Source organism: Mesoplodon densirostris, chromosome 3 (genome assembly GCF_025265405.1).
Source record: "Mesoplodon densirostris isolate mMesDen1 chromosome 3, mMesDen1 primary haplotype, whole genome shotgun sequence".
NCBI lineage: Eukaryota > Metazoa > Chordata > Mammalia > Artiodactyla > Ziphiidae > Mesoplodon > Mesoplodon densirostris.
The window spans coordinates 27287360-27312878 of record NC_082663.1 but is presented as its reverse complement, the minus strand read 5'-3'; the positions used below and the strand labels follow the sequence as shown (position 1 = coordinate 27312878).

At 39.4% G+C, this 25519-nt stretch overlaps 1 protein-coding gene across 1 annotated transcript in view; it reads left to right on the top strand.

Annotated features, from left to right (window-relative positions):
• The first annotated feature begins 419 nt into the window (after positions 1-419).
• The window catches only part of ZFR (zinc finger RNA binding protein), a 78495-nt gene continuing 53395 nt past the window's right edge, over positions 420-25519 (top strand). Inside the window, exons 1-5 of the mRNA XM_060092764.1 lie at positions 420-546; positions 844-943; positions 19033-19315; positions 21046-21190; positions 23658-23876. Coding sequence (XP_059948747.1) covers positions 510-546; positions 844-943; positions 19033-19315; positions 21046-21190; positions 23658-23876 — 784 coding nt within the window. The 5' untranslated portion in view covers positions 420-509. The remainder of the gene's footprint in view (positions 547-843; positions 944-19032; positions 19316-21045; positions 21191-23657; positions 23877-25519) is intronic.

Here is a 25519-nt window from a genome sequence, read left to right as displayed (position 1 = left end):
TCTCTTTCTCTTCTCCCCGTCTTTCCTTCTCCACTTTAAAAGCTAAGGACAAGAAGCGGGAACGCGAGAAATAAGGAAAAATCCAAATTAGTCCAGCTCAAGTCCTGGTGAAAAGTGCACGATGGAGAATGGCGAAAGGGAGAGAACAAATGCACACGCAAAAGTGAAAGAAGTGAAAAGTAAGAAGAAAAGGCTGGCAGACATCACTCTCTCTCTCTCTCGCCGACTCCCTCTCCCGGCCAGCGCGGCTCGGATCGCCTTCGCCACCACCATGGTGGAGACCAAGTCCGCCTTCCCCGCAGGACGCCCCAGGCCCGCCTCGGCCGAGGCCCGGCACGCGCCCGTCGGAGCCGCGAAGGCGGCGGGACTACAGCTCCCAGGGTGCCGAGCGCGGAGGCGCCTGCGCAGTGCAGCGGGAGGCGGCGGTCTGTTCTCCGCTGAGGAGGAGCGGGGCAGAGGAGGGAGGCAGCGGGTGAGAGTTCAGAGTTCAGCAGCAGCAGCCCGAGCCCATGATTCCCATATGCCCTGTAGTTTCTTTCACCTATGGTGAGTATAATGTGCCCCGTCGGGGTCCCCGCGTGGCCCCTTACCCGGCCCGGGACGGCGGGGAGGCGCGGGGGCTTGGGGCAGGCTCTGGGGAGGAGGCGGCGGCCGCCACCGGGCGTGCGAGTGAGTGAGGGAGTGCGAGGCGGGAGGGGGAGGCGGCGCGGCCGCGGCCCGGCCCGGCGAGGGCGGCTTCTCACGGAGCCTCTCTCTCTCTCTCCCCCCTTCCCTCCCTCGGCGTCTCTGCTCCTCCGCGCCTCTCCTCCCGCCATGGGACCCGACTCTCCGTGCCCGCCGCAGTGCCCAGCCGGCTGGGGGAAGATGCCAAAATGGCGACCGGCAACTACTTTGGATTCACCCACAGCGGGGCGGCGGCGGCGGCGGCTGCGGCCCAGTATAGGTAACGGCTCCCCGCCCTCTCCCTCCTCTCCCCCTGCTCGCCCCTCCGCCCGGATCCCGCCGACACGACGCCCACACGCCCGCCGCCCCCCCGTGCCCCCCCCCCACTCCGAGCGCCGGCCGGCGGCAGGCCGAGCCCCGCGGCCTCGCCCGACCCTGGGCGGGCAGCGGCCCCGGTGGGGGCGGGAGCGGGAGACGGTGAGGCGGAGGGCCTCCCGGGCCTTAGGCGGCCCCGCAGCTAAAATGGCCTCCCGCGGCCTCGGAGCCGAGCCGCCACCCCCGCCGGGCTGGGAGGGAGGGAGCCGAGGCCGCGGCCCCTGCGGTGCCTCCGGTCCCGCCCCCGCCGGGCCGGTCCCCACCTCCGATCCCCCTCCCACTTGAGGAAGGAGACGGTGGGCGAGGGCACCTTTCGGGGAGTGCGGAGTCGCGCCGCCGCCCGGGCACCGGTCCTCGCCCGGTGCTCCGGCTCCCCGAGCCCAGATAACGTGTTGTTTTCTCGGGTGCCTTCTCCTGCGTCCCGTGGTCTCCCCTGGCCCTCCACCCGATCCCCGCAAACAGACTGTGGGTGTCATTGCATTCGTTTGGTTCCTTTAGTTCTCCCTTCAAGGAGAGAAGTAAACACACCAACCACCTGTGAATTGTGTGGCTGGTAGACTGGAAGAGATGTGCGAAGTTTCTAGTGCTGATAAATGAGCCCACAGCTTTGTTCTAGCTGTTGCGTTTAGGCTCCAGGTGGGCCAGTAATTTCCCTTGGCGGGTCTTTCCCCTCCAGGGAAATGAAAAGTGCAAGTGAGGTGCCGAGTTAGTGAAATGCACCCTATGAAATCTCTTACTTAAGGGAAGCTCTAATTTCTGAAGTTTCTGTAGTTCGTTATATATCTTATCAAAAGAAAGAAAAACACTAGATTCTGTTGTTGTTACTTTTGAGTCAGTCTGAGACGGTCTCTTTAGACTCAGGCCGTAAGCGTTCAGGGCTCCTAAGTGATCAGCTTTTTATAGAGAGAGATTATATTAGATATCTGTGTACTAGGTAAATTAGCTATTGGTTAATAAACCCAGGTAGTTTTCTCACCTCATTCACTTCAGGCTGCGGGTTGTCTAATGGAAAGGACATCACTGGGAACCAGAAGACCTGGGTTCCAGTCTTTTTTGCTCCGGATTTTAATGACGTTGGGGACATCTCTTATTTGGTCTTTCATTTTCCTCATCTGTAAAATTGGGCTATCTTTTTCGGTTAAAACTTGTAATTCTGAGGAACAGAGTTGTCATATTTCATGGAATTATAAGATACCATTTATTGTAAAGGAAGGGTATCATTTAATGTATCACTGAAAAAATCACTACCAGTTAAAATATGAGTCAGTGCTTAAGACCCCATTGATTTTTAAGACATGTTAAAATGTGTAAATGTGTTTTATTGATGAAATTAATATTCTACTAATTGTCAAATGCGTTGAACGCATGTGGCATTTTTTTACAAGTCTCTTTTGCCTTGAAGCTTATTTCCAGAAAAAGAACTGAGATGACAAATTATTCGGGCGTGATCTTGGGGCTTTTCAAACTTTTAAAAAATTCTTTACTTACAAATTGTGATAATTAAACAACTAACAAAGTCCCAGCCACTTTAATAAAGAGCAAATAATTTTCGTGGAGAGAGAGAAAAATCAAGCCATTTTCTTTTTCTGGGAAACAAGATATAGCTAACCAGCACTGTGCCGTAAATCTACTGCTACCAAGTACTGTGTGTCCTACACAAGGCTGTATTTAACCATTTAAGTTTTAATTGTTTTACACAGTATTTTTCTGTTACTGTGGGCAGAGTGATAGATTTGTTGGATTATTAACTGTTTACTGAAAATGTAGTGGGTTTGTTCTTTGTGGCAGTTTTGAAATATTTTTTCGAATGCAAACCTATAGATAGAAATGAGGGGAGGAAATGCCAATTTAAAGATAATCATTTTTTGATCAAATATTTGCATGTATGTATTTTATCCCAGTATAGGAAACTATTACAGAATTTCTGTACCTAGTTTTTCTTTGGCTTTGAATCTTATAAAGTTTCAGTAAACTGTAACAGCAATCCAAAGTATTAAATTGCTTGTTAATATGTGTGTCTAATGAGAAAAGACTAGTGTTTTGACATTACTTATTTATGCATGTATTGGCAAAACTAATTGTTAAGATGCTCTGTCCTTGTATATAACATACTATATAGAATTGTTTGTTTTTAATGGAAAGAAATCAGGTCCAGTAATGCTAATACCTTGGTTCAAGGAAGATGAACAAATAGCATTAATAATAAAAGCATATGCAAAAAATACAGTGATGGTGCTCATCTTTCTTCCTGTCTAGAAATCATTAAAATGTAACTTTGAGACATGGAAGACCAAAGCTTACTTTGCAAAAAAAGAATTTTTTTTGAAGGATGTAAACTCAAGGAGATCTTAAACATTTACCTGTAGATTATGTGAATAGTTGCGTCACCTGTCGTTGAGTACAGATAACTGAGAGTAACTATTCGAAGTCTAGATTTAATTCCGGTTCTTAGTTTTCTTGGTTACCACTATGTGAGGTATTTGATTACATTTATTTTAAATTTAGACTTTCTTTTTGCTTGTTAATATTTGAGATTTATAATGGCATACTAAGTATCAAAGTTCTTTAAGAGATGTTGTAAAGATCTCTTATAAGTTCTACTACTAATAACCTTTAGATAAGCCAGGTTTTTCTTTTGTATAATACATATTAAATATTTTTGTGGTAAGCATTTATTCAGTCTTCGTGCTACAGGTTCCATCAGCTACTGATTGCTTTTCTTCCTGCTTCTGTATTTTTTTAAGACTAGTAAATAAACCTATTGGCGCCATTTGCCACTATTGCAAATGTAATCTTTTCATTTTCTTACCTTTCATGTGCTTTTTTCCCCTTGGCAGTGACAAGATCAGAAAGGTTTTAAGTATTAATTATTGTGTTTATAAGTATATATTTCTGGTAGAATGTTAATTTGGGGTGTGTAGGACAAGGCAGATCCCAAGCATGATGAAAAAATAGGAATGGCTTCATGGCAGAAAGGGAACTTGGTTAGAGAGGTACCTACTTCAGTAGAGTACCTTTTTTGTTTGAGAAGATATACTTAAAAACTTTTAGACAGACATTAATTTTATAATAAATCTTGAAAAAAATGATTTCAACAGTTGTAAGAACTTAGGGTAGCAAAGAACGTGAGAAAGATAACTCTCAGTGGAAAAAACTTTCTAATTAACAGTATCATAGGATCAAATCAGTTTTTTTTCCTTCTTCATTGGCAGTTTTACAGAAGTTCTCATAGGAGTTCTTCAGTTTTTGAAGGGGATTTGTGGCATAAACAAATATGCTATGTATATGTAATATAAACTAAAGTAATCCCATTATATCCCACTATGAATAGGGCATAACTTTTTCTTTGAGAGTTTTAAACAGCTAGTTTCTCGTATTCTTTAGAAAAGCCTTGGTCATATCGTTCTTGTCACCTTTGTATCTACTCAAGACGCTTGTCTGTTAACCTGCATAACCTAAATGTTTAGCTTGTGCTTAAACTAATTTTCTTTGTTCTATCTATAGCTCTTAGTGTATCATTGGTATCTGAATGTTATTCTTCCTTCAATAAAGTTAGCTATTTAAAATAATCATTCGGGGGCCTCCCTGGTGGCGCAAGTGGTTGAGAGTCCGCCTGCCGATGCAGGGGATACGGGTTCGTGCCCCGGTCTGGGAGGATCCCATATGCCGCGGAGCGGCTGGGCCCGTGGGCCATGGCCGCTGAGCCTGCGCGTCCGGAGCCTGCGCGTCTGGAGCCTGTGCTCCGCAACGGGGGAGGCCACAACAGTGAGAGGCCCGTGTACCGCAAAAAAAAATAAAAATAAAAATAAAAAAAATAAAATAATCATTCGGCAACATTTTTTTACCCTTTTAATATCTAGAATTAATTGAGTTCAGAAACTTTATAGAGTAATGATTGTATAACGGTACAAAATAATTGCCCCCATATTCTTAGGATCTCAGCAAATGTTGTTAAATAATAAATGTTTAAGTGGATTTCGACTGTTGTCTGGACATTAGCTTAAATTAAGCATCTGTTAGTCAAAAGAAGGCATCTCATCTAGTGATTCTTGAGATGTCTTTAGGACATCTGTTCCTGAAGGATAAGTATCTTTTCACATCACTAAGATAACTTGGGTAGGTTGATTGCCCAGTGATTTTTCCTTTTTTTCCTTCTCTTTTTTGCTTTTTATTTGAACGTAGAGTTAAGAATATTGTATCTTGAAGGAAAGAATAAAAGTAACACTAGTAAGGTAGAAAGAAGTAATCACTAACTGAGATGGTGAGAAAACCAGGTGAACAGGTTTTTGAAACCGATCTTAGTGATGGAAATTTACTGGCTCTACCAAAAAAAATTTACTGCAACTGCTAATTACATCAGCTCCTCCATTGTTGAATCAGAGATCTTAGGATTCATATTGCATGAATGAATTTGAAATAATGAAGATTTTCTTTCCAAAAGGAATAGTGCTTTTACAATGATGATATATCCTGTATGTGTTATTAATAGCCTTAAGAGTAGGATGAGGGAGAATAGCCCTGTATAGAATGCTTAAGGTGTATGCCTAACTGTGTTTTTATAACCTGCCTCACAGTATACTATAGTGAAAAGGGCCTGAGCTAGTCAGACTTTGGATTTGAATCTCAACTCTATCTGTTCAGATACTTATGCAAGTCACCTAATCTTTCTACAACTCAGTTTCCTCAACTAACTTGCTTTGAGGTGAAGTTATTAAATGTAAACCTTCCTAGCCTAGTGCTTGATTTTCAATAGGCATTTTACCAATGCTAGTTTTCTATAGAGATTTGTGTAATAATACTAAAAGGGTTTTAAAAGCTCTCCTTAGTTGATGGCTATCATACACTTAATATTTAGAGCTTCATAATCTCAAATGTTTTAAAAGTAGGTACTTGAGTATCAATTGGAGGCTTCAGTTTCAATGTCAGTTTAATAGGGACCTCCAAGTTTTTAATTATTTGCAAGCAACATGATTATAATCAACAGACTAATATGAGAGTTCAAATTTTCTGGATCTAAGATCACTCCTGTTTCAGCAATGTTGAATTAGATTATCAAATTTCAAATAAGTCCTTTTTATATAGCCGCAAAATCTATTAAGTAGAAGTAAAACTAATGAGATATACGAAACACTTTAAGAAAAAAATACAATAGACTATAAAGGACATAAAAGAAGACAAATAATTGAAGATGGGCTGTGTTCATGCAGTGAAAAAAATCAATACTATCAAGTTATCGATTTTCTCCTAAGTAGTCTATATGTTTAATGTAATTGCAATAAAAATCACAACAGGCTTTTTGGGGTAACTTGATAAAGGAGTTCTCATGTTGATAGTGAACAGAGTATTTGTCCAAAAGTAGTCATGACAGTCTTGTAAGATATCATAAGGAAGGTCTTGTGTTAGCAGGGATCAAAAGATGTTATTAAACAGGAAAATGTGGTATTGGTAGAGGGATAGACAAATAGATCATTGGCTTAAAATAGCCCAGAAATAGGTGTATGCTTATGGGCAGTTGGATTAGAATATATAGCTGTTTAAGTAGAGGTATGTGTCAAAAAAAGCAAATCAGGGCCTCCCTGGTGGCGCAAGTGGTTGAGAGTCCGCCTGCCGATGCAGGGGATACGGGTTCGTGCCCCGGTCTGGGAGGATCCCATATGCCGCGGAGCGGCTGGGCCCGTGAGCCATGGCCGCTGAGCCTGCGCGTCCGGAGCCTGCGCGTCCGGAGCCTGTGCTCCGCAACGGGGGAGGCCACAACAGTGAGAGGCCCGCATACCGCAAAAAAAAAAAAAAAAAGCAAATCAACCAAATTATTATTCAGAAGTACACCATCAGGATAATCAGAAGACAGTCCTTGGGCTTATAAATGTAGTAATTGACAAAGTATATTAGGATTACTAGAATGAGATTAAAGGTGAGGAGTGCGCCAACAACATTGTCCTTGGCATCACTGTATCAGAATTAGGGTCGTTGTTCTGAGTATAACATTTCTTAGTGTTTTGTGAAAGCTGTGTGCAGTGCAGCTCTTAATTCATCCTTACAGAGGGTGAATTAATGAAGCAAAGAACACTGGGCTTTTTTGTTGTTTTAGTATTAGTCTCCTCATGTAATATATACATTAAAATACGTTCATAGGGAGTAACTTACAGTATGCATAGTCCCTGCTTTCAAGGAGTTTACACTCCTGGGGGTGAGGGTAGGGGCAGGTATACCTACAAGTAACTGCCATGATAGCGATCATAACTGAGTTTTAATGAAATACTAAAATGGGGAACTGGAGGATTCTGACTATGGAGTTTGAGGTAGGCTTTATGGTCTTTAATTCTGAAAATGGAGGGAAGGTCATTTTAGACAAAATGTGTTGAGCCGAGATAGGAATGAATTAAATCCAGCCCCCACTCCTCCCCGCCAGCTGCGCTGCGTGGCATGCGGGATCTTAGTTCCCAGACCGGGGATTGAACCTGAGCCCTCGGCTGTGAAAGCGCAGAGTCCTAACCACTGGACTGCCAGGGAATTACCTGAATTAAATTCTTGATATGGTTGATAGTTGGTGGGTTCTGAAGTCAGGCTAGCTGAGCTGAATCCAGGATCCCTCTACTATTTGTCATGTGAGATTGGGCAAACAGTCCTTTGGTACTTGAGTTTCTTCATCTATAAATTAGAGATAATACTAATAATTACCTCATAGGATTGAAATTTTTAAAAAATTCTCTATCAAAGTATGGTATATATAAAAAGAACTGCACATATAATAAGAATATAGCTTGATGAAATGTCATAAGCTGGACACCTATATAACCAGCACCCAGATCAAAAAAACAACACTCAGCATCCCTGGAGGCCTGTACAGTCTCCATTGTGATTTGAGAATTCAATGAGATAAAATTTGTAAAGTGCTCAGAATAGCCCCTGCATACATATATCTCCATCAATGTTAATATTATATTCAGTAGACATTTGGAAATGGAGCTCAGAAGGGGGATAAGGGTTGTAGTGTAAATCCGAGTATCATCCATATGGTGGTGATCCACCATATAGGTGTGAGCATGGATGAAACCAGAGAAAGTACAGTGCCTGTCATAAATCAAACATTTAGTAAACATTTTTTGAATGAGTGGGAAAAAAATAGAACAGAGAGCCATGGTTACAAACTTGGGGGTCATCTGTGTTTAAAGTAGGGCCAAAGAAAGAAGCAAATACTGGGACAGGGTCAGGGTGGGGAGAGAGTTGGGAGAATGTAATGTTCATAAAAACCAAAAGAAGATGGAGTAATCAGCAATGTTAGGGTTTTAGAGAGGCTGGATAAAGGATTGATAGTTAGCAAGATCTTTGGTATAATTTTCATGGACAGCCAGTATAGAAAAACTAGAATCTGATCATTTGGAGCTACAGAAAGACAAGCATAAAATTTTGCATAAGATAGGTCTTGTAGTCAAATTTAGTATTCAAATAAATTTTTTTGTTGCTGTTGTTGACGTGTAGTTGATTTACAGTGTTGTGTGAATTTCTGCTGTATAGCAAAGCGGCTCAGTTACACACACATACACATTCTTTTCCACAGTCTTTTCCATTATGGTTTATCCCAGGATATTGAATGTAGTTCCCTGTGCTATACAGTTGTTTATCCACAAATAAATTCTTGAGGGTCCTAGAGGTTAAATGGGCTTAAAGTATTCGGAAGCACTGTTTTTGAAGATCAATTAAATGAAAATAAAATTTTTAATTCATTTTTTATTTCTGGGAAAAGATATTGTGCCTGAACCACCCCCTCCCGTCCTTGGAAAAATTGTCTTCCACGAAACCAGTCCCTGGTGCCAAAAATGTTGGGGACCTCTGACCTAGAAGGATAGTACAATAGTGAAATAATTGGAGGATGTTGCATTGTCTTAAGTATTGCATCGTCTTTCAAGAAGGTATGAAAGAAAGGAGAGACGCTGTCTTTTAATAGTTGGCTTTTAGTTTTTTCAACACAGTTGAGGAGTCAGAATTACTCATTCTCTGTTCATACTGGCAAAGAGAAGAAAGTTAACACAAGACGATATTTGACAACTCTTAGCTAAATAAGATGAATACAAAAATAGCACCACTCTAGACAAATGATAATGGTGAAGTTGATTGTATAAGCAAAATCTCAGCCTAAGAGTCTATAGATACAATGTCCTAGATGATTTTTTTCAAACTGAAGAATCAGTGAGTGAACAATATATTTATAAGGATAAGAAAGGAAAGTAAGGTATTCTCATCTAGTTAACAGGAAGGACTTCATTATGTAATATTCTGTGACAAGTTCCAGAACATCCCATTTTGCTAAAAGTATATGTGGCAGAAATCTTTCATGTTTTGTGATGTTTGTGAACCAAAATTTACTCGATATGGTTCATTAGTGGACAGATGCTTAAGGCAGATATATATACAAAGGTAGTTGGAAGGAAATAGATGGTGTAGAAATTAAAAGATTCTTTAGATCATTCCAAAGCAAAAAACTGATAATGTTTTACAGTTATGGAGCAAAGTAGCTGACATCTCTCTTCAACAAAATATGAGCCATAAAACATTTCAAAACTTTTTTAAGCATTGCATTTTGACAATTCAAATGCAGGAAGATGAACCAAAAGTAATGGTAAGTTAGAACTCATTAGAGAAATATTTGAAATGTGGAATTAGCATTTATGGGATGGGCATGTTCCATGTTCATGCATGAAAGTTGATGAGCAGTTATGTTCAGAGAACGTGGTGCATTTTGTGTATATGTGGAATAAAAATTTGGGTTTACTGTACTTTGTATTTAAAATTTTCTAATAGTATTTTCATTATCCCTTATTCTTATGTAAGTTGTCAAATGACCTCAAAAATACAGAAAATGTAAGAGGTCCAGTGGACCCAAATGATATTTCTCCTGGTATGTTGAGAGTTAAAAGATGTCAAGAAAACTGTCAACGGTTTTCGTATGATATTTAACCACCCTCCCTCCCTTGTAGTCTACCCATCTAAAGAGTTGGTAGAAATTTTAGGATTATTTTATTCTAGTTTTTAAGAAGAAAATAGAGCCTGAATCTAAATTTCTTCTAAAATTCTACAATGATGCAGTTATTGTTTTAATGGCACTGTGAAGGTTAATGGGAGCATGACATTACAATAACAAGTTTAAGGAATATTTAAAGGTGGTTTGTCTTTGGGGTTATTCCGTGAGAAAGTTTAATTTTGCATCATTCTCAACATTATAAAATACTAAGTGTAAAGATAAATTTGTCAGTGATTTGTAGATACGTAAAATGCCATAATTTGACCTAGAAAAGTCCAGCAATGTTGAGCATTAAGTTTGGACTAATGGAAAGGTTAAATTGTGTTTTGTGTGCCAAGAGAAAGACAGAAAAAAAAGTTTTATCAGTTACTTTACCATTTTATGCAAAATTGAAACAAACACAAAGTATGTTTTCCAGGAGAGAAAAAGCACCTTTAATAATGTAAGTGACAGGAGCTGCCTACATTTTCTTGCCTGAGACTTGCTTCCCTCATGGCCTTTCAGAAATATTCTGCATTTGTCCTATAGTGGTTCCTCTAGAAATTTAGCATATTTCATTTAGTCTAAAGTTAATCATCACCTTTATTCTCCTAAACAATACCAGGACTTAAAATGTTTTAACTTTGGTCAGTCCACTCCTGATTTTTGTCCTTTTGTTGTACTATATTTCAGATGTTCTTAACCCCACAACCGTTGTTGAACAAAATTATTGTTTTATATAGCTAGTGAGTATTTAAATTTGCCTTCGTATTTACCACCTTTTTTTTATTATTATTTAACATTCGTTCACTCTGAGATCATTTCATTCTTCCTAAAGTAAATCTTTGAGAATGTCCTTTAATGTGGGTCTACTGATAACAATGTTTTTTTGGTTTTTCTCTCTTTTTGAATCTCAAAATATCTTCATTTCACCCTTCTCATTCTTGAGAAGTCATCACTTAGTTTCTAGGGATTTTTTTTCCTCAAGCTACTTGTGCTTCTCTCTCTTTGGTGTTTACAGTTTCACTCAGATGCGTCTTGGTGAGAATTCCTTATTTAATTCTACTTAGGGTTAGTTGGGGGCTCCTGGATCTGAGGATTGTTATATCAGACATTCTATTAAGATGTTTCCTCTCTCCCGTTTTCTTCATTTGCAACTCCAGTGAGTTGTAAGTTACCATTTTTTATTCTTTTCTCCTGGTCTTTTAATCTCTTTAATATCTTTCATCTCTTTGTGTGCCTTCTGAGTAATTTTTATAGATTTTTTTTTTGCCAGCTATGTCTAATTAGTTACGTAATGCCTTTCTGCGTTTCTGATTATAATTTTTTTTTTTTTTTTTTTGCGGTACGCGGGCCTCTCACTGCTGTGGCCTCTCCCGTTGCGGAGCACAGGCTCCAGACACACAGGCTCAGCGGCCATGGCTCACGGGCCCAGCCGCTCCACGGCATGTGGGATCCTCCTGGTCCGGGGCACGAACCCGCGTCCCCTGCATCTGCAGGCGGATTCTCAACCACTGCGCCACCAGGGAAGCCCCTGATTATAATTTTTATATACCGTATTTCATTTCTGGAAATTCTGTTGTTTTTTTTTTTAATTAATCTGGTTGTTTTTGATTGGACTCTTAGTTCTTGGTCTTGGTTTTCATAGGCTCTTTAAGTGTACTTATTTTATATTTCGTATCCAATACTAATACTTGTAGTCTTTTTTTTTTTTTTTTTCTCAAACTCTTGCTCCTAGTATCTTGTTTCCTTATGGGTTTTGTTTGTGATTTTTGATTGAGATCTCTTTTTTGGAACATGGTAGCATTAGAGAGGAATGAGCATTTTGTGGTACCTGGAAGGAAATAAATAAATAAATAAACGCCAAACCAAGTAGTTAGTTTTCCTGGTCAGCTAATGTGAATTCCAGAGCCCAAAGTAGGGGAGTGCTGGCTTGTTGTTAAGAATTATCAGGAGAGGCTTCTCGCCTTTACTTGGAGCCAAGGCTGAGACAGGAAAGTTTCCTTACAGTTCTCCCTTAAAGGGGGAAGTGGGCTTTTTCCTAATTCACCTTCTGTTAGTTGTGTGTGGGAGTTCCAAAATTCTAAGCCATTACTTCCCTATGCCTTTGATGTCTCTGCTAACATAGAAAATGATATTTGTACAGCAGCACACCGGGTAAACTGGGAGAAGATTTGGAGCCCTAGGTAAGACTATTATACAGCTGTAGGCAGCAGACTTGGGGCTCTGGCCACTTTTGCAGTGCTCATTTTACCTGAGAACAAGTACTGTTTCCATGTCATAAGATAGAAGGAAACATTTTGCTTAAAGGGACAGTAAATAAAGAGCAGGAAAATGAGTGGTGAATACCATTACAGACTCTAAGTTAATGTTCTGTATTGTAAAATGGTGGTTCTCAAACTTTCTGGTTTGGGGACCCTTCTAACCTCTAATTATTAAAAACCCCCAAAAGCTTTTGCTTATGTGGATTGTACTAATATTTACTATTTTAGAAATTTTAAAAATATTTATTAAATTGTTTTAAAATAGTAAAAAAACCCACTACATGCTAACCAAAAATATCTTTATGAAAAATAACTATATTCCAACCACTGAAAAAGTAGTAAGATGAGAAGCATTGTTTAACATTTCTACCAATTTTTTTTTCTTTTTTTTTTTTTTTTTTTGTGGTACGCAGACCTCTCACTGTTGTGGCCTCTCCCGTTGCGGAGCACAGGCTCCGGATGCTCAGGCTCAGCGGCCATGGCTTATGGGCCCAGCCGCTCCGCGGCACGTGGGATCTTCCCGGACCGGGGCACAAACCCGTGTCCCCTGCATCGGCAGGCGGACTCAACCACTGCGCCACCAGGGAAGCCCCCTCTACAAATCTTTTTAATATCCCAGTTAAGATGGTTGGATTCTCATACCTGCTTCTGCATTTAGTCTGTTGCAGTAAATTGTTCGGATTAAAATATATGAAGGCAATCTGTAATTGAAAAGGGAGAACCAACCTCCTGAGCCCTCTGAAACGGTATTAGGGACCCTCAGCAGTCCTTGGAGATCACATTTTGAGAACCACTGTCGTATAGATACTAACAGAGGTGTAGGATGCCGCTTATGCAAACGAGCCATTTGTACACATAAGTTATTTTAATTTCAGTAGTGACTATAAATTTAGTAGTGTAGTATGAAGCCAGGTCATATTAATGGAATTCAAAAGCACTTAAAGATGGGCCTAAAGTTGGATATAAATTAGGGTTGAGGCCAGAAGTGTAGAAATATAGATATTAGAGTTGTGTTGGGATAACTAGAAAGGAGTATTTAAATTCGGGGTTGGTTTGTTGGTCATTGAAGTTGCCAGCTTGAGAATTCTATTCTGATATCTTTCTGCTTATCTTTCATTACTCCCAGAGTAATGCATTAATTAATTAAAAATAGTATAGAAGGGCTTAATGAAAACAACAGTTCCTTATTTTCCTTCTCCCTGCCTCACAATTCCCCACCTTTAACGCATTTTGGTTTTATTTCTAACCTCCATATCACTAAACAGTATGCTGCTTTTTTATGTCTTAATTTATCAACTTTATGCATTATAGTTTGATTTCTTACAATCATGGTTAGGATTTCATACATACTCTCTCATGCTTCTCATTTCTCCTCCCAGGTTCAGTGATATGGCTATTTCTGTTACTTCAAACAATACACACCAATTCTAGTTCCATCAAAGGTAGACAGTATCTTGGTACTCTCTAAGAATCTTGAAACCCTTGTGCTTTACTTTCCCTCTTTCTCCACCCCATCCCCCAACCCAGCTCTCGTTTTCCTTGTTATAACACTTACATTGTGTTCTGTAATCATAGTTTATCTTCCGTAATTTAGGTTGATTCTAAAACCTTAAAGCAGAAAACTTCCATTATTATGACTGTAAATAGTATTTACTCTGGAGCCAAGTACTGTTCTATGATTAGAATTCCTCATGTAGTCCATTTTTACAACCCTGTATCACTTAATAGAGAATCTTTCCAGCGTCAAGTGCAAACAGATTTTTCCTTTTTTACACCCTACTAATTGCTCAACTGAGATCATGACTTTTCTTGAGCAGTTTCATATTTCCTGAAGTCTTTCATTACCCTTTTTTTCACACAAATCTTCTTGGTGCCTTGATTATATCATGAGATTTTCCCAGGCTCTTGGTCTACTGTCTATTGTCCAGTCATCTGTTTTCCTAGACATCCTTCTCCTGGAGGCTTCTGTCCTTCCTTTGATTTCAGTCTCATAAACTTACTGCCTTCTGGGCCTGCTGCATAGCTGCCGACCTGGGCTTTTATCTGTCTCCTGAGTTTGAATCCACTGTTTGTGGGATCCCATGATATCTTCCTTGTTTTATTTTTTGCTGAAGTACATTTTCATGTAGCTTCCTAAGAAAAGGCATGTGGGAGGTAAACTCCTTCAGACCTTGAATGTCAAAATCATTATTCTGCATTAATAGTTTAACTGGGTGCAGAATTCTACATTGATAATCATTTTCCCTTGAATTTTGAAGACACTACCCTATTGTCCTCCAATCACTGGTGTTATCAGTAAGTCTGATTTTCATTTACTTGTATGTAGGTGATCTGTTTTTCTTCTCTCTGGAGATTTAAAGGATCTTTTTTTTTTTGTCTTGAGGTGTTGGGAAATGCTATCAATATATGTCTCTCAGTGTTGTTCTTTCATTCTGTTTTGCACTCCGTAGATATTTGAATTTGAAAATACGGGCCTCCCTTCAAGAGTGGGAAATTTCTTAATTTCTTCCATCTGCTTTTTTTCTCTTCTCTAGAATTCCTTCTTGTTGGAGTATTAGACCTGCTATGTTTATCCTTTCTCTTTTCTTTTGTCTTTATCTTGTCCATGTCCTTCAACTTTATCTTCTAACTAGTGTAAAATTCTTGTTTTATGGATACAAATTAGAGATTTTTAAAATTCTTATCTGTTGCTTTGAGATATCCATTTCCCATGGGTTCATTCTTATTCCTTTTGCAGTTTATAGTAGGCTTTCTTTAAACATCTGGTGATTTTAGCTGGCCGTTTATTTCGGTAAGGCTTCTGGCTGGCTTCACTTTTTGGTAAGCAAGTAGGGAGCAGACCATTAACCTCCAGCTTAAGTTCAGAAATATGAAGGATGTTTTTACTCTTCAATATTAATAATTTCCTAAGTACTCTCCCCCCCCCCGCCACCGCCAAGAGAAATACCCTTCCATTTTATGTCTGATTGTTTCCTTTTTTTGGTATCATTTTGTTTGTTTGTTTGTTTGTTTGTTTATTTTTGGCGGCATTGGGTCTTCGTTGCTGCACACGGGCTTTCTCTAGTTGTGGCGAGTGGGGGCTGCTCTTCATTGCAGTACACGGGCTTCTCATTGCAGTGGCTTCTCTTGTTGCAGAGCACGGGCTCTAGGCACGCGGGCTTCAGTAGTTGCAGCACATGGGCTCAGTAGTTGTGGCTTGCGGGCTCTAGAGTGCAGGCTCAGTAGTTGCGGCACACAGGCTTAGTTGCTCCATGGCATGTGGGATCTTCCTGGACCAGGGCTCGAACCTGTGTCCCCTGCATTGGCAGGCGGATTCTTAACCACTGAGCCACCAGGGAAGTCCCTGTCTGATGGTTTCTTAAACTTTCTTACCCATGTTGTTTTTATATGTTTGTTTCATAATTTATTATTTAATTTGTCCCAGTTTAAAACTGACTGAAGCTGATTAGATTTAATTTATTCACAAAGGATATTACCTTCTAAGTAAAAGCTTCTGCTCTACTGGATGCTTAGTAAGTGAAAATCTTCTCATATTTCACAAATTATTTTTTATGGCATAAGATTTGGGATTTTATGTCCTGTTCTATTTAAGAAAAAAATTATTATTATTATTATTATTATTATTTTGGCCACACGGCTTCTGGGATTTTAGTTCCCCAACCAGGGGTTGAACCGAGGGCCTTGGCAGTGAGAGCACGGAGTCCTAACCACTGGACCGCCAGGGAATTCTCTATTTAAGAAATCATTTAAAGACAGTTAAGTCTTACATTTTATGTAGGGATATAATTTAACACCTTTCATTCTCACACTCCAGACTAGGCAAAAACCTTGATTTGAACTGTTCCAACTTAAGACTAATTTTTATGTAAACTAATTTGAACTCGACCTGAATTTTTAAAAATTAATTTACTGGGCTTCCCTGGTGGCGCTGTGGTTGAGAGTCCGCCTGCCGATGCAAGGGACGCAGGTTCATGCCCCGGTCCGGGAAGATCCCACATGCCGAGGAGCGGCTGGGCCCGTGAGCCATGGCCGCTGAGCCTGCGCATCTGGAGCCTGTGCTCCGCAATGGGAGAGGCCACAACAGCGAGAGGCCCGTGTACCGCAAAAAAAAAAAAAATTAATTTACTTATTTAGACTTAGCTACTTGATATTTAATTGAACGGTTATAGTCCAGTCTGGTCATCTATGTCATGTGAAAGGTAGTTTTCCTAAAGGTATTTGAAATTGGAAGAGAATTTCCCAGATGGGTCTAAGATAACAAATCAGAGAATCTTTATTCTGAACAATAGTCAGCTGCCCTAACCCTTGACCCCCTGGGAACTGGGACTGGATCGTCATTCTTCATTATGCTTGGGGGGAGCATGTGGTTCCAGCCCAGATGATGGTTAGGGACCTGGCTCTACAGAACAGGTTAGGTTAGACAGCCCTAGGGATCAGTGGCAGGGCTTCCCTGGTGGCGCAGTGGTTGAGAGTCCGCCTGCCAATGCAGGGGACGCGGGTTTGTGCCCCGGTCTGGGAAGATCCCACATGCTGCGGAGCGGCTGGGCCCGTGAGCTGTGGCCGTTGAGCCTGCGTGTCCGGAGCCTGTGCTCCGCAACGGGAGAGGGCCACAACAGTGAGAGGCCCGCGTGCCGCAAAAAAAAAAAAAAAAAAAAAAAAGATCAGTGGCAGTATAAGTCAAATTGCCTGCCTAGTGTACTTGACATTCCTATTCTGCTCCAACTTTTGTTTTTTGTCCTATAGGACATGTTTTGGGGACCATGAAATGTGAACAGATACTCAATAAAGAGCAGTGGGATGAATGGAAACAGTATAGGAATTCAAGACTATCTGAATTTTACATAACCATGTAGCCTCTATGCAGGAAATCTTATCAGTAAACGTTAAATACAAGTTTCACAGAACTGGTGTATTTATATTTTAAACATAATTCTTTTTCTCAGTTCTAGGAATTTTGAAGAAGTATATGTTATTGGAATTTTTCTTAAGGATGTGGAATTATCCATAGAAAATGTCAATGCCCAACCAATTTCCCACTATTACAGTTTAAACTTCCCTTTTCCTGTCTTATAATTGGCATATATGTAGGAAATGTTAGCTAATTTTAATATCAAAATGCGGAAAACCTCATCCAAATAGAAATTATAAGAGTTTCTTTGGACTCTGTTCTAAGTTTTTGTTTTTGTTTCTTTTTCATATTGGGCTGAAATCTGCCACCCTTCCATCCATTGGTTCTAGTTCTGTTCTCCGGAGCAGCTAGAGTAAGTCTCTTCTATTAGAAGGCAGCTATCATATCTTCCAAGGTCACTTTTTCTAGACTGAATGTCCCTAGGTACTCTACTTTTATGTGAAATAATACCTATACTTATAAACTTCATATTGATTCCCTTTGAACACATCCTAATTATCAGTGTTTTCCATAATACAGTTAAAATATGATGGCCCCAGATTTTAATTCTGTGCCATATTTTTTTTTGGTATTGTGCATACCAGTGAAGAATACCCTGTACTATAACCCATGAATCAAACACTCTAGTTTATTAGTGCAGCTTCAGCTTATGTCAGGTATTTTTTTCTTAGCTATTCTTAACTGTTGGCTCATATTAAAACTTATGGTCATCTAAATAACTGTTGGGGCTCTCCTTTTTTTAAGAAGGCATTTTTCTGCCTTGGTACTATAGCTTTAGCAAGTGTGATTATGAATGTATTACTCAAGAGAACCTAAAACAACAAAAACGTTTTCATTTGGTAACATTTGTGGGCCTGGTTTTATGTGATACAGGCTCTCAATTTAAAAATTAAAGTAAATGTTATTTTAAGAACTTTAGCTGAAGATGCATTTGATTTACAGTTTTAGAAAATGTTTTTGTCTCTCTGAGGTTTAAACGTTATGATTGCAAAGCATCTGACTTAGGTCTCCTTTTGCAACATGTGCTACTTTTTAAGAGAAAAAGAAATGTGTATAATGAATTGCTGCCTGTAACCTGGAAACTTTATCTAAAATAATAGATATTCCATTGTAAATTCTATACCTTAGAGCAGGATTCCTCAGCACTGTTGACATTCTTTGGATAATTCTTTGTTGTGGATAGCTGTCCTTTATGTAACAGCATCACTGGCCTCTACCCACTAAATACCAGTAGCACACATCACCTCTTCCTCCTCCGCAGTTTAACCATCAAAAATATCTCCAGACATAGCCAGATATCTCCTGGAGGGCAAAATCTCCCCTAGCTGAGAACCACTGCCTTACAGCATCAGAAGTATTTAAGTCATCTCGGTAATAGTTTCTACCTTAAATGTTTTCCATAATTGGAGTTAGAATACAATATTTTTCTTGATATGATTTCCTTGTAGAGATTTTTTTAAACTATAGAACATAATAAAGAACTATACATATAACAAATACTTTTTTAAGTTCCTAGGTTGAGCAGTTTTTTCTTTCTTCCTAATACTGCTTCTTATCCCAGTTTGTCCTCCCTGCTTTGTGATATGATGTTTGATCTGAAACATATATGTGACTCTCTAATTTATTCAGATTAAGGAATGAAAATTATGCAACCATAACAAATAGAGTGTTGGTTAGTTAGGTGGTTTATTGAGCTCAAATACCTGTTCTCTGGTAGTCCGTGATTAAATCATTGGGAAATGTGCTTTTGATTTAAGTTGATTAACCTCCTAGATTTTAAACATTAAATTGTATTCTGTTTATTCTTCTACTCCACAATACAGCCAGCAGCCAGCCTCGGGTGTAGCCTACTCTCATCCAACCACGGTTGCTAGCTACACCGTCCATCAGGCTCCAGTAGCCGCTCACACAGTTACTGCTGCCTATGCACCAGCAGCCGCCACAGTTGCAGTTGCCAGGCCTGCCCCGGTAGCTGTTGCAGCCGCTGCAACAGCTGCTGCATATGGAGGGTACCCCACTGCACACACAGCAACTGACTATGGTTATACACAGAGGCAACAAGAAGCACCTCCACCACCACCCCCAGCTACGACACAGAACTACCAGGTAAGAAAACTACTTTCATGAGCCTTAACATATAGGTTCAGTGGCTTCCGTGTTTAATGTAATGTCCAAGCCACTGCTTCTCAAAGTTGGGTCTTCCAAAATATACCTCTAATGATACAGAAAAGTGAATGTGTGTTCCTAGATAATTTGGGGGTGTACTCCAACCATTAAGTTTCCTTGCAGTGAGTTTTATATTAGTAATCCCCCAGTGCCTTGCATTCCACTCTCTATATATGTTTGCTTTAACTAAAAAAATACAGTAATTGGGACTTCCCTGGCAGTCCAGTGGTCAAGAGTCCGCACTTCCACTGCAGGGGGCGCAGGTTCGATCCCTGATCAGGGAACTAAGGTCGCACATGCCACATGGCGTGGCCAAAAAAAAAAAAAAGATACATTAATTACTGGTTAAGTATTTTAATTTTATTACAAGTTTTTGAGGAAAATTAAGACACACAGGGTCTTCTGCCCCCTTATTTAAATGTTTATTTATTTATTTATTTTAGGGTCTTCTGTCCCTTGCTGGTACTATGGCATTATTTATCCACTTGGGACACCCCTGTGTCTCCTATTTTGAGAAACATGAGCCTCAGCTGAATAGGACAAATTACATAGTGTCTTCTTGAAACTTATCAAGGGTGGAAATTCTATTGCCTAAATGTACATTCTTCCCTCAAGGTGTTCTTTCTTAGTTTGTAATAGAAATTGATCCTGCTCTTAATTCATCTAATTGCTTCTTGTTAGGTTTATAGAGACATAAAGATCTAAGTCTGTTTATGGTAATATAATTCTCTTTATGTCTGATATGACACTAAATTACTACCTGCTTATTTAATTAAATTTGGTCCTAATCCTTTATCCCATTTTTTGTTTGTTTGCTTTTAGGATCTGTTTTTTAAACTTTGGTCCTTCTGGACTTTGCCTGGTTTTTAAATATTCTTTCTAAAATACAGGGATTTATTTTGTTAACTAAGAAGCTGACATGAATCGGCAATATTAGTATTTGCTATTAATATTTAGCAGGTTACTAAACTCAGGATTACTTTAACATATGTGATTGTTTTCATTATGTCCAGAGACAGAATATTATAAATTTTATTGTTTTTGATAGGATGTATGAAGCCTATCATTTTCTGGGCCCTTCCAACTCTTTCTGCCTTTCCTCCTGCATACCTCAGGTGTACCTCCCCAGCTCTCCTCACTATATGCGATGCCAGAATTCACCCAGCTCACCTTGATCTTCATTGCCTTGGAGATTTATATTTAGCGTTCCTTTCCCCTGGAACCTCTGTTCCCCTTTCCTCCACCTGGAAGCTCCTACTCATCATTATGTTAATGAATAGTAGTAAATAAGGAAGAATGAAAAGAAAGCTGGAACAGTCACAAAGCTTAGAACACCCAGGTGTTCTTTACTGTGGGATCCATCTTTAAGGCAGATCCGCCAAGCAATTTTTTAATAAAATTAATTTTTTAAAAAAAAATAATGCTTATTTTAAAATTTTGATGATTTTTCTGATTGTAAAAGTTAAGCATACTGCTTAAAATGGTTTTGACCTTATTTGATGAAGTCCAAAATGAATGCCCTTTGTATTGAATTTGAATCTTCTGTCTCTGTTCATACATACTTAGGCTTTTGTTTTCTTTTACTGCGTTTTTAATATAGTAAAGATGAAGGTTTTTTTCCATCTGCCACTTCACTCATAGCAAGATTTTCTTTCCTTCTCTTTCTCTAGGACTCATACTCATATGTAAGATCCACAGCTCCTGCTGTAGCTTATGATAGTAAGCAGTACTACCAACAGCCAACAGCAACTGCAGCTGCTGTAGCTGCTGCCGCCCAGCCTCAGCCTTCTGTTGCTGAGACCTACTATCAGACAGGTGGGTTTTATTAACATATGCCCTTTCATTGTACACTGTTGAAACATATTATTCAAGGTGTTTTTTAACGAATATATGCTTTTGAATCCATCTAAACTCATTGTGTTATATTACCTTGAGGGGCAGGTTCTAACCATGTCCTTCTCTTTCTCCGTAAGAATGCCTTTGAGTTCCAAAGAGAGAAGATCTTGGAGGCAATTCATAATCATGTCCTTCCTTCCTGGAAGTGTATTTCATATCTGTTCTTCAGATTATAGTTCTTTTCCTGTTGAAATAAGCTGTACAAAAGAAGTTGTGGCAATACCTTCTGGCCACCTTCTTCTCTTTGTCTGAAATGCCCAGACATAACTGCTGACTGCCTTTGTAACTAGTGGAGGCCCTAGTATGGTTTCCATTTTGTGGACCCTTTCTTTTTTTTGGCTGTGCCGCTCAGCTTGTGGGATTAATAGTCCCCCAACCAGGGATTGAATCCGGGCCCTCAGCAGTGAAATCTCAGAGTCTTAACCACTCCGACCGCCAGGGAATTCCTGTGGACCCATACTTTTAACTCATCTTTCTCTGATCTGTAATGACAGTTGGTTCCATTACCAGCCACTGATATTACGGTATATATTAATGGTTTGAATGCAGGAAGTATTTTGTTTGCAAAGAAACCTACATATTTGTAGTCTTTAAAAGATGGGGTTTTTTTCATAGAGATTTAATTGAGAACTTTGAAAGCAAAGCTCTCTTAGTTCTGAAAAATAGCAACTCCTTTATTTTAATTATTTTTGAAGGACCATGAGAGTGTGGGTAGAGCCTTGAATTAGGAAAGAGTAGAATTGGTTTCTAGCACTGGCATTACCACAATGTGGGCAAGTGATTTTTTACCTCATTTCATCTCTGTTCTCTTATCTGTGAATGGGGTAGTTGACTCAGGTCTTTTTTTTTTTTTAATTATATCTTATTTTATTTGATTTATTTTTGAGTAATACTTTTTTATTATTATTTATTTTATTTTATTATTTTTTGGCTGCATTGGGTCTTCGTTGCTGTGCACGGGCTTTCTCTAGTTGCGACAAGCGGGGGCTGCTCTTCGTTTTGGTGCACAGGCTTCTCATGTGGTAGCTTACCTTGTTGCAGAGCGTGGGCTCTAGGTGCGCGGGCTTCAGTAGTTGTGGCGCACAGCCTCAGTAGTTGTGGCTCTCAGGCTCTAGAGCTCAGGCTCAGTAGTTGTGGTGCACAGCCTTAGTTGCTCCGCAGCATGTGGGATCTTCCCAGACCATGTACCCTACATTAGCAGGCGGATTCTTAACCACTGTGCCAGCAGGGAAGTCCTGACTCAAATCTTTCTAGGGTACTTTTAGTTCTAAGATTGATTTTATGAGTCCCTTAAAAGTGGTTTAAAAATATTTTGCATTATAATGACCCTGACTTTTCTTATCATCTCTTTTCTAATGATTTGTGGGTACAGTGAACTATAATGAACTTCCTGATTAGTTACCAAGGTTAGATAGATTGTGCTTAAGAGTACTGAAGTAATCTAAGAGTCAGAAGACCTTGGTGTAGTCTGAACTCTGACATTGACCATGTGACTTCTGTAAATCATTTAGCTCCTGGACATCAGGGTTTTTTGGTAAAATGTTGTACTCATCTATATGTTGTGTGGATCAAATTTCATACTATGTGTAGGAAAAGTTTTATAAATTCTTAAGTGCTATTTATTTCAAGTACCTTTACTTAACTAGGCATGAAATGAGTTTGGCGCCTGATATTTGGGCCTTTCTCAGAAAATTACATTTGTATGCTTTACTGATCATTAATAACGGATTAATTATTAATTTAGTGATAATAAGTCTCATAAGATTCTTAAAGTATACATTTGTTTTAATATGTTCAAGGGCAGTGGAAAGTTTAGCAGAGACATTAATGGTAGCCATTTAAGAACAGCTGTACTCATACTATTGACATTTGAAGAATTAAGTCAGTAGCACCTTGTGGGTTGTAATTAGATTGAAGTTCACTATGGATAAATCAGTAAAATGCCATAATAGTATATGAACAAGTTCCATGTAATTAAACATTGAAAACTTCACTGTGACTTAAATTATACTTTGAGGCTCTCTCTATTCTGTTCCCAATATTAAGCATAACTCTCAAGTAGACTGACTAGCCCAAATACACACACACATACCCTTTTCTAAAAACTTTGTTTATTGCTAATATGTTTTAAATAGTGCTGGTGTTTTAGTTAGTGGCAAATTTTGACAAATGTCATTTTGGAAATATGTAAAAAGCATATGTGGAGGGATAGTAAATTTATACAGATGTTATATTTTATTAAGTTGGTGATAAGAATTTTATCAAGAAGAAATTGCTAACATAAAATTTACAGTTAATGATGTTTACATTTTTTTTCCTAGGATATTGGTACAGTAACTATAGTGGTTCACCCTTCTAATTTTCTGATGTCTCTTTCCCAATTTAGCCCCTAAAGCAGGTTATAGCCAAGGTGCAACTCAGTATACACAAGCCCAGCAAACTCGACAAGTGACAGCCATAAAACCAGCCACACCAAGTCCAGCTACCACTACTTTCTCCATATATCCTGTATCCTCCACCGTACAGCCAGTAGCAGCTGCAGCTACTGTGGTGCCGTCCTATACCCAGAGTGCTACTTATAGTACCACGGCAGTTACTTATTCTGGTAAGGCTGATAAACTGTGTTTAAATGAGTAAGCAAATTAAAAAGAGACTCACTAAGAAACTATCTTGATTTTCTATGGAATGATCTTACTCCCAGTAGCAAGAGTTGAATTAATTGATAGGCATTAATATAAATATATGTGCATAATGTGACAGATGAACCATAATCAAAGTTGTAAGGGTTTTGTTTGTTTGTTTGTTTGTTTTTTATTAATTAGATAAAATAACACCTAGTATTCTGTAGGGTCATTTCCTGTCTGACTTTTCCAAATAAATTTGAAAATTCAAAGTTAACTTCAGGAAATAACCACTGACAGATTCTTTATGTTGTTTTTTTCAGCTCTCAAGGAGCTATATCTTCATGTTTATCCTCAGGAATAAGTAACCTTGAAAATATTGGGGGCCTTTATAAACATCCATAAGATGATGGTTATATAACACATCTCTTGGAAGGACAGAGTAGATTTACTTTCCTTAAATAATCATATATTTTCCCTGCAGAAGAAGAATTACTAAAACCTTCTTGCTGTGCCCACTGCTCTTCCTAATTTCCAGCTGAGGTACTTTGTAGTGTTGCAGTGATGAAAGTCACACATGGCTTTTTTTTTTTTTTTTTTTTTTTGTGGTACGTGGGCCTCTCACTGTTGTGGCATCTCCCGTTGCGGAGCACAGGCTCCGGACGCGCAGGCTCAGCGGCCATGGCTCATGGACCCAGCCGCTCCGCGGCATGTGGGATCCTCCCGGACCAGGGCACGAACCTGTGTTCCCCGCATCGGCAGGCGGACTCTCAACCACTGCGCCACCAGGGAAGCCCACACATGGCTTTTTTGAAGACACTTAGCCTTGTACTACTGTATGGTTTGTTGTTGTTTTGCATTTTATTTATTCCTTAATATGCTGTCTTGTTCCATGGAGGATTTAAGGTGACATAGGCCGTTGCATTTATTACCTCTTGATGTTTTTGTGGTAACCTAGCTACTGAATTTCTAACCTATTTTTTTATTTTTTAGAGATTTTTTAATCTCTTACCCTATGTCAAATCCTGTGCTTGGTGCTAGGGATAGAAATCAGGCAGGCATGATGTATTTGGGATCAACAGTTCATTGTGGCTGGAATACAGGATACATGGGGTAACTGTCAGGAGCTGAGGCTGGAAATGTCAGTGTGGAAAGTTCTGTAGGGTCTGCTGTGGTGTCTGTGTTTATCCTGTGGGCAGACAGGGTGCCAAAGAGGAGATCTCAAGAAGGGGAGCAATAGGAACACATTTATAAGTTAATTAAGACAGCCATGTGGAAATGAACTGGCATGAGGAGATGTTGGTATTCGGGATTGCCCAGATACAACTTTTCTGCCTTTCTCTGATTAGCTAGTTATAACTGTAAATGGAGTTACTTCAATGAAATCTGTTTGGACACTAAAAAAAAAAAATCCACATTAGCTTTAACAAAATAAGGAATATGATAGTATCCTTTCCTATTCCTTGTTTCTCTCCTGCCTGTGCTCCTTCTCCCTTTATCTTTTCTCTGTCTCAGTGTTTGTCTCTCTCAGTTGCTTGAATATACCTTACACAGAATGAAGATAATTATTTTTATTTACTGCTTTATTATGTAAGTAATACATCATTTTAAACCTTGAAAGTATGGA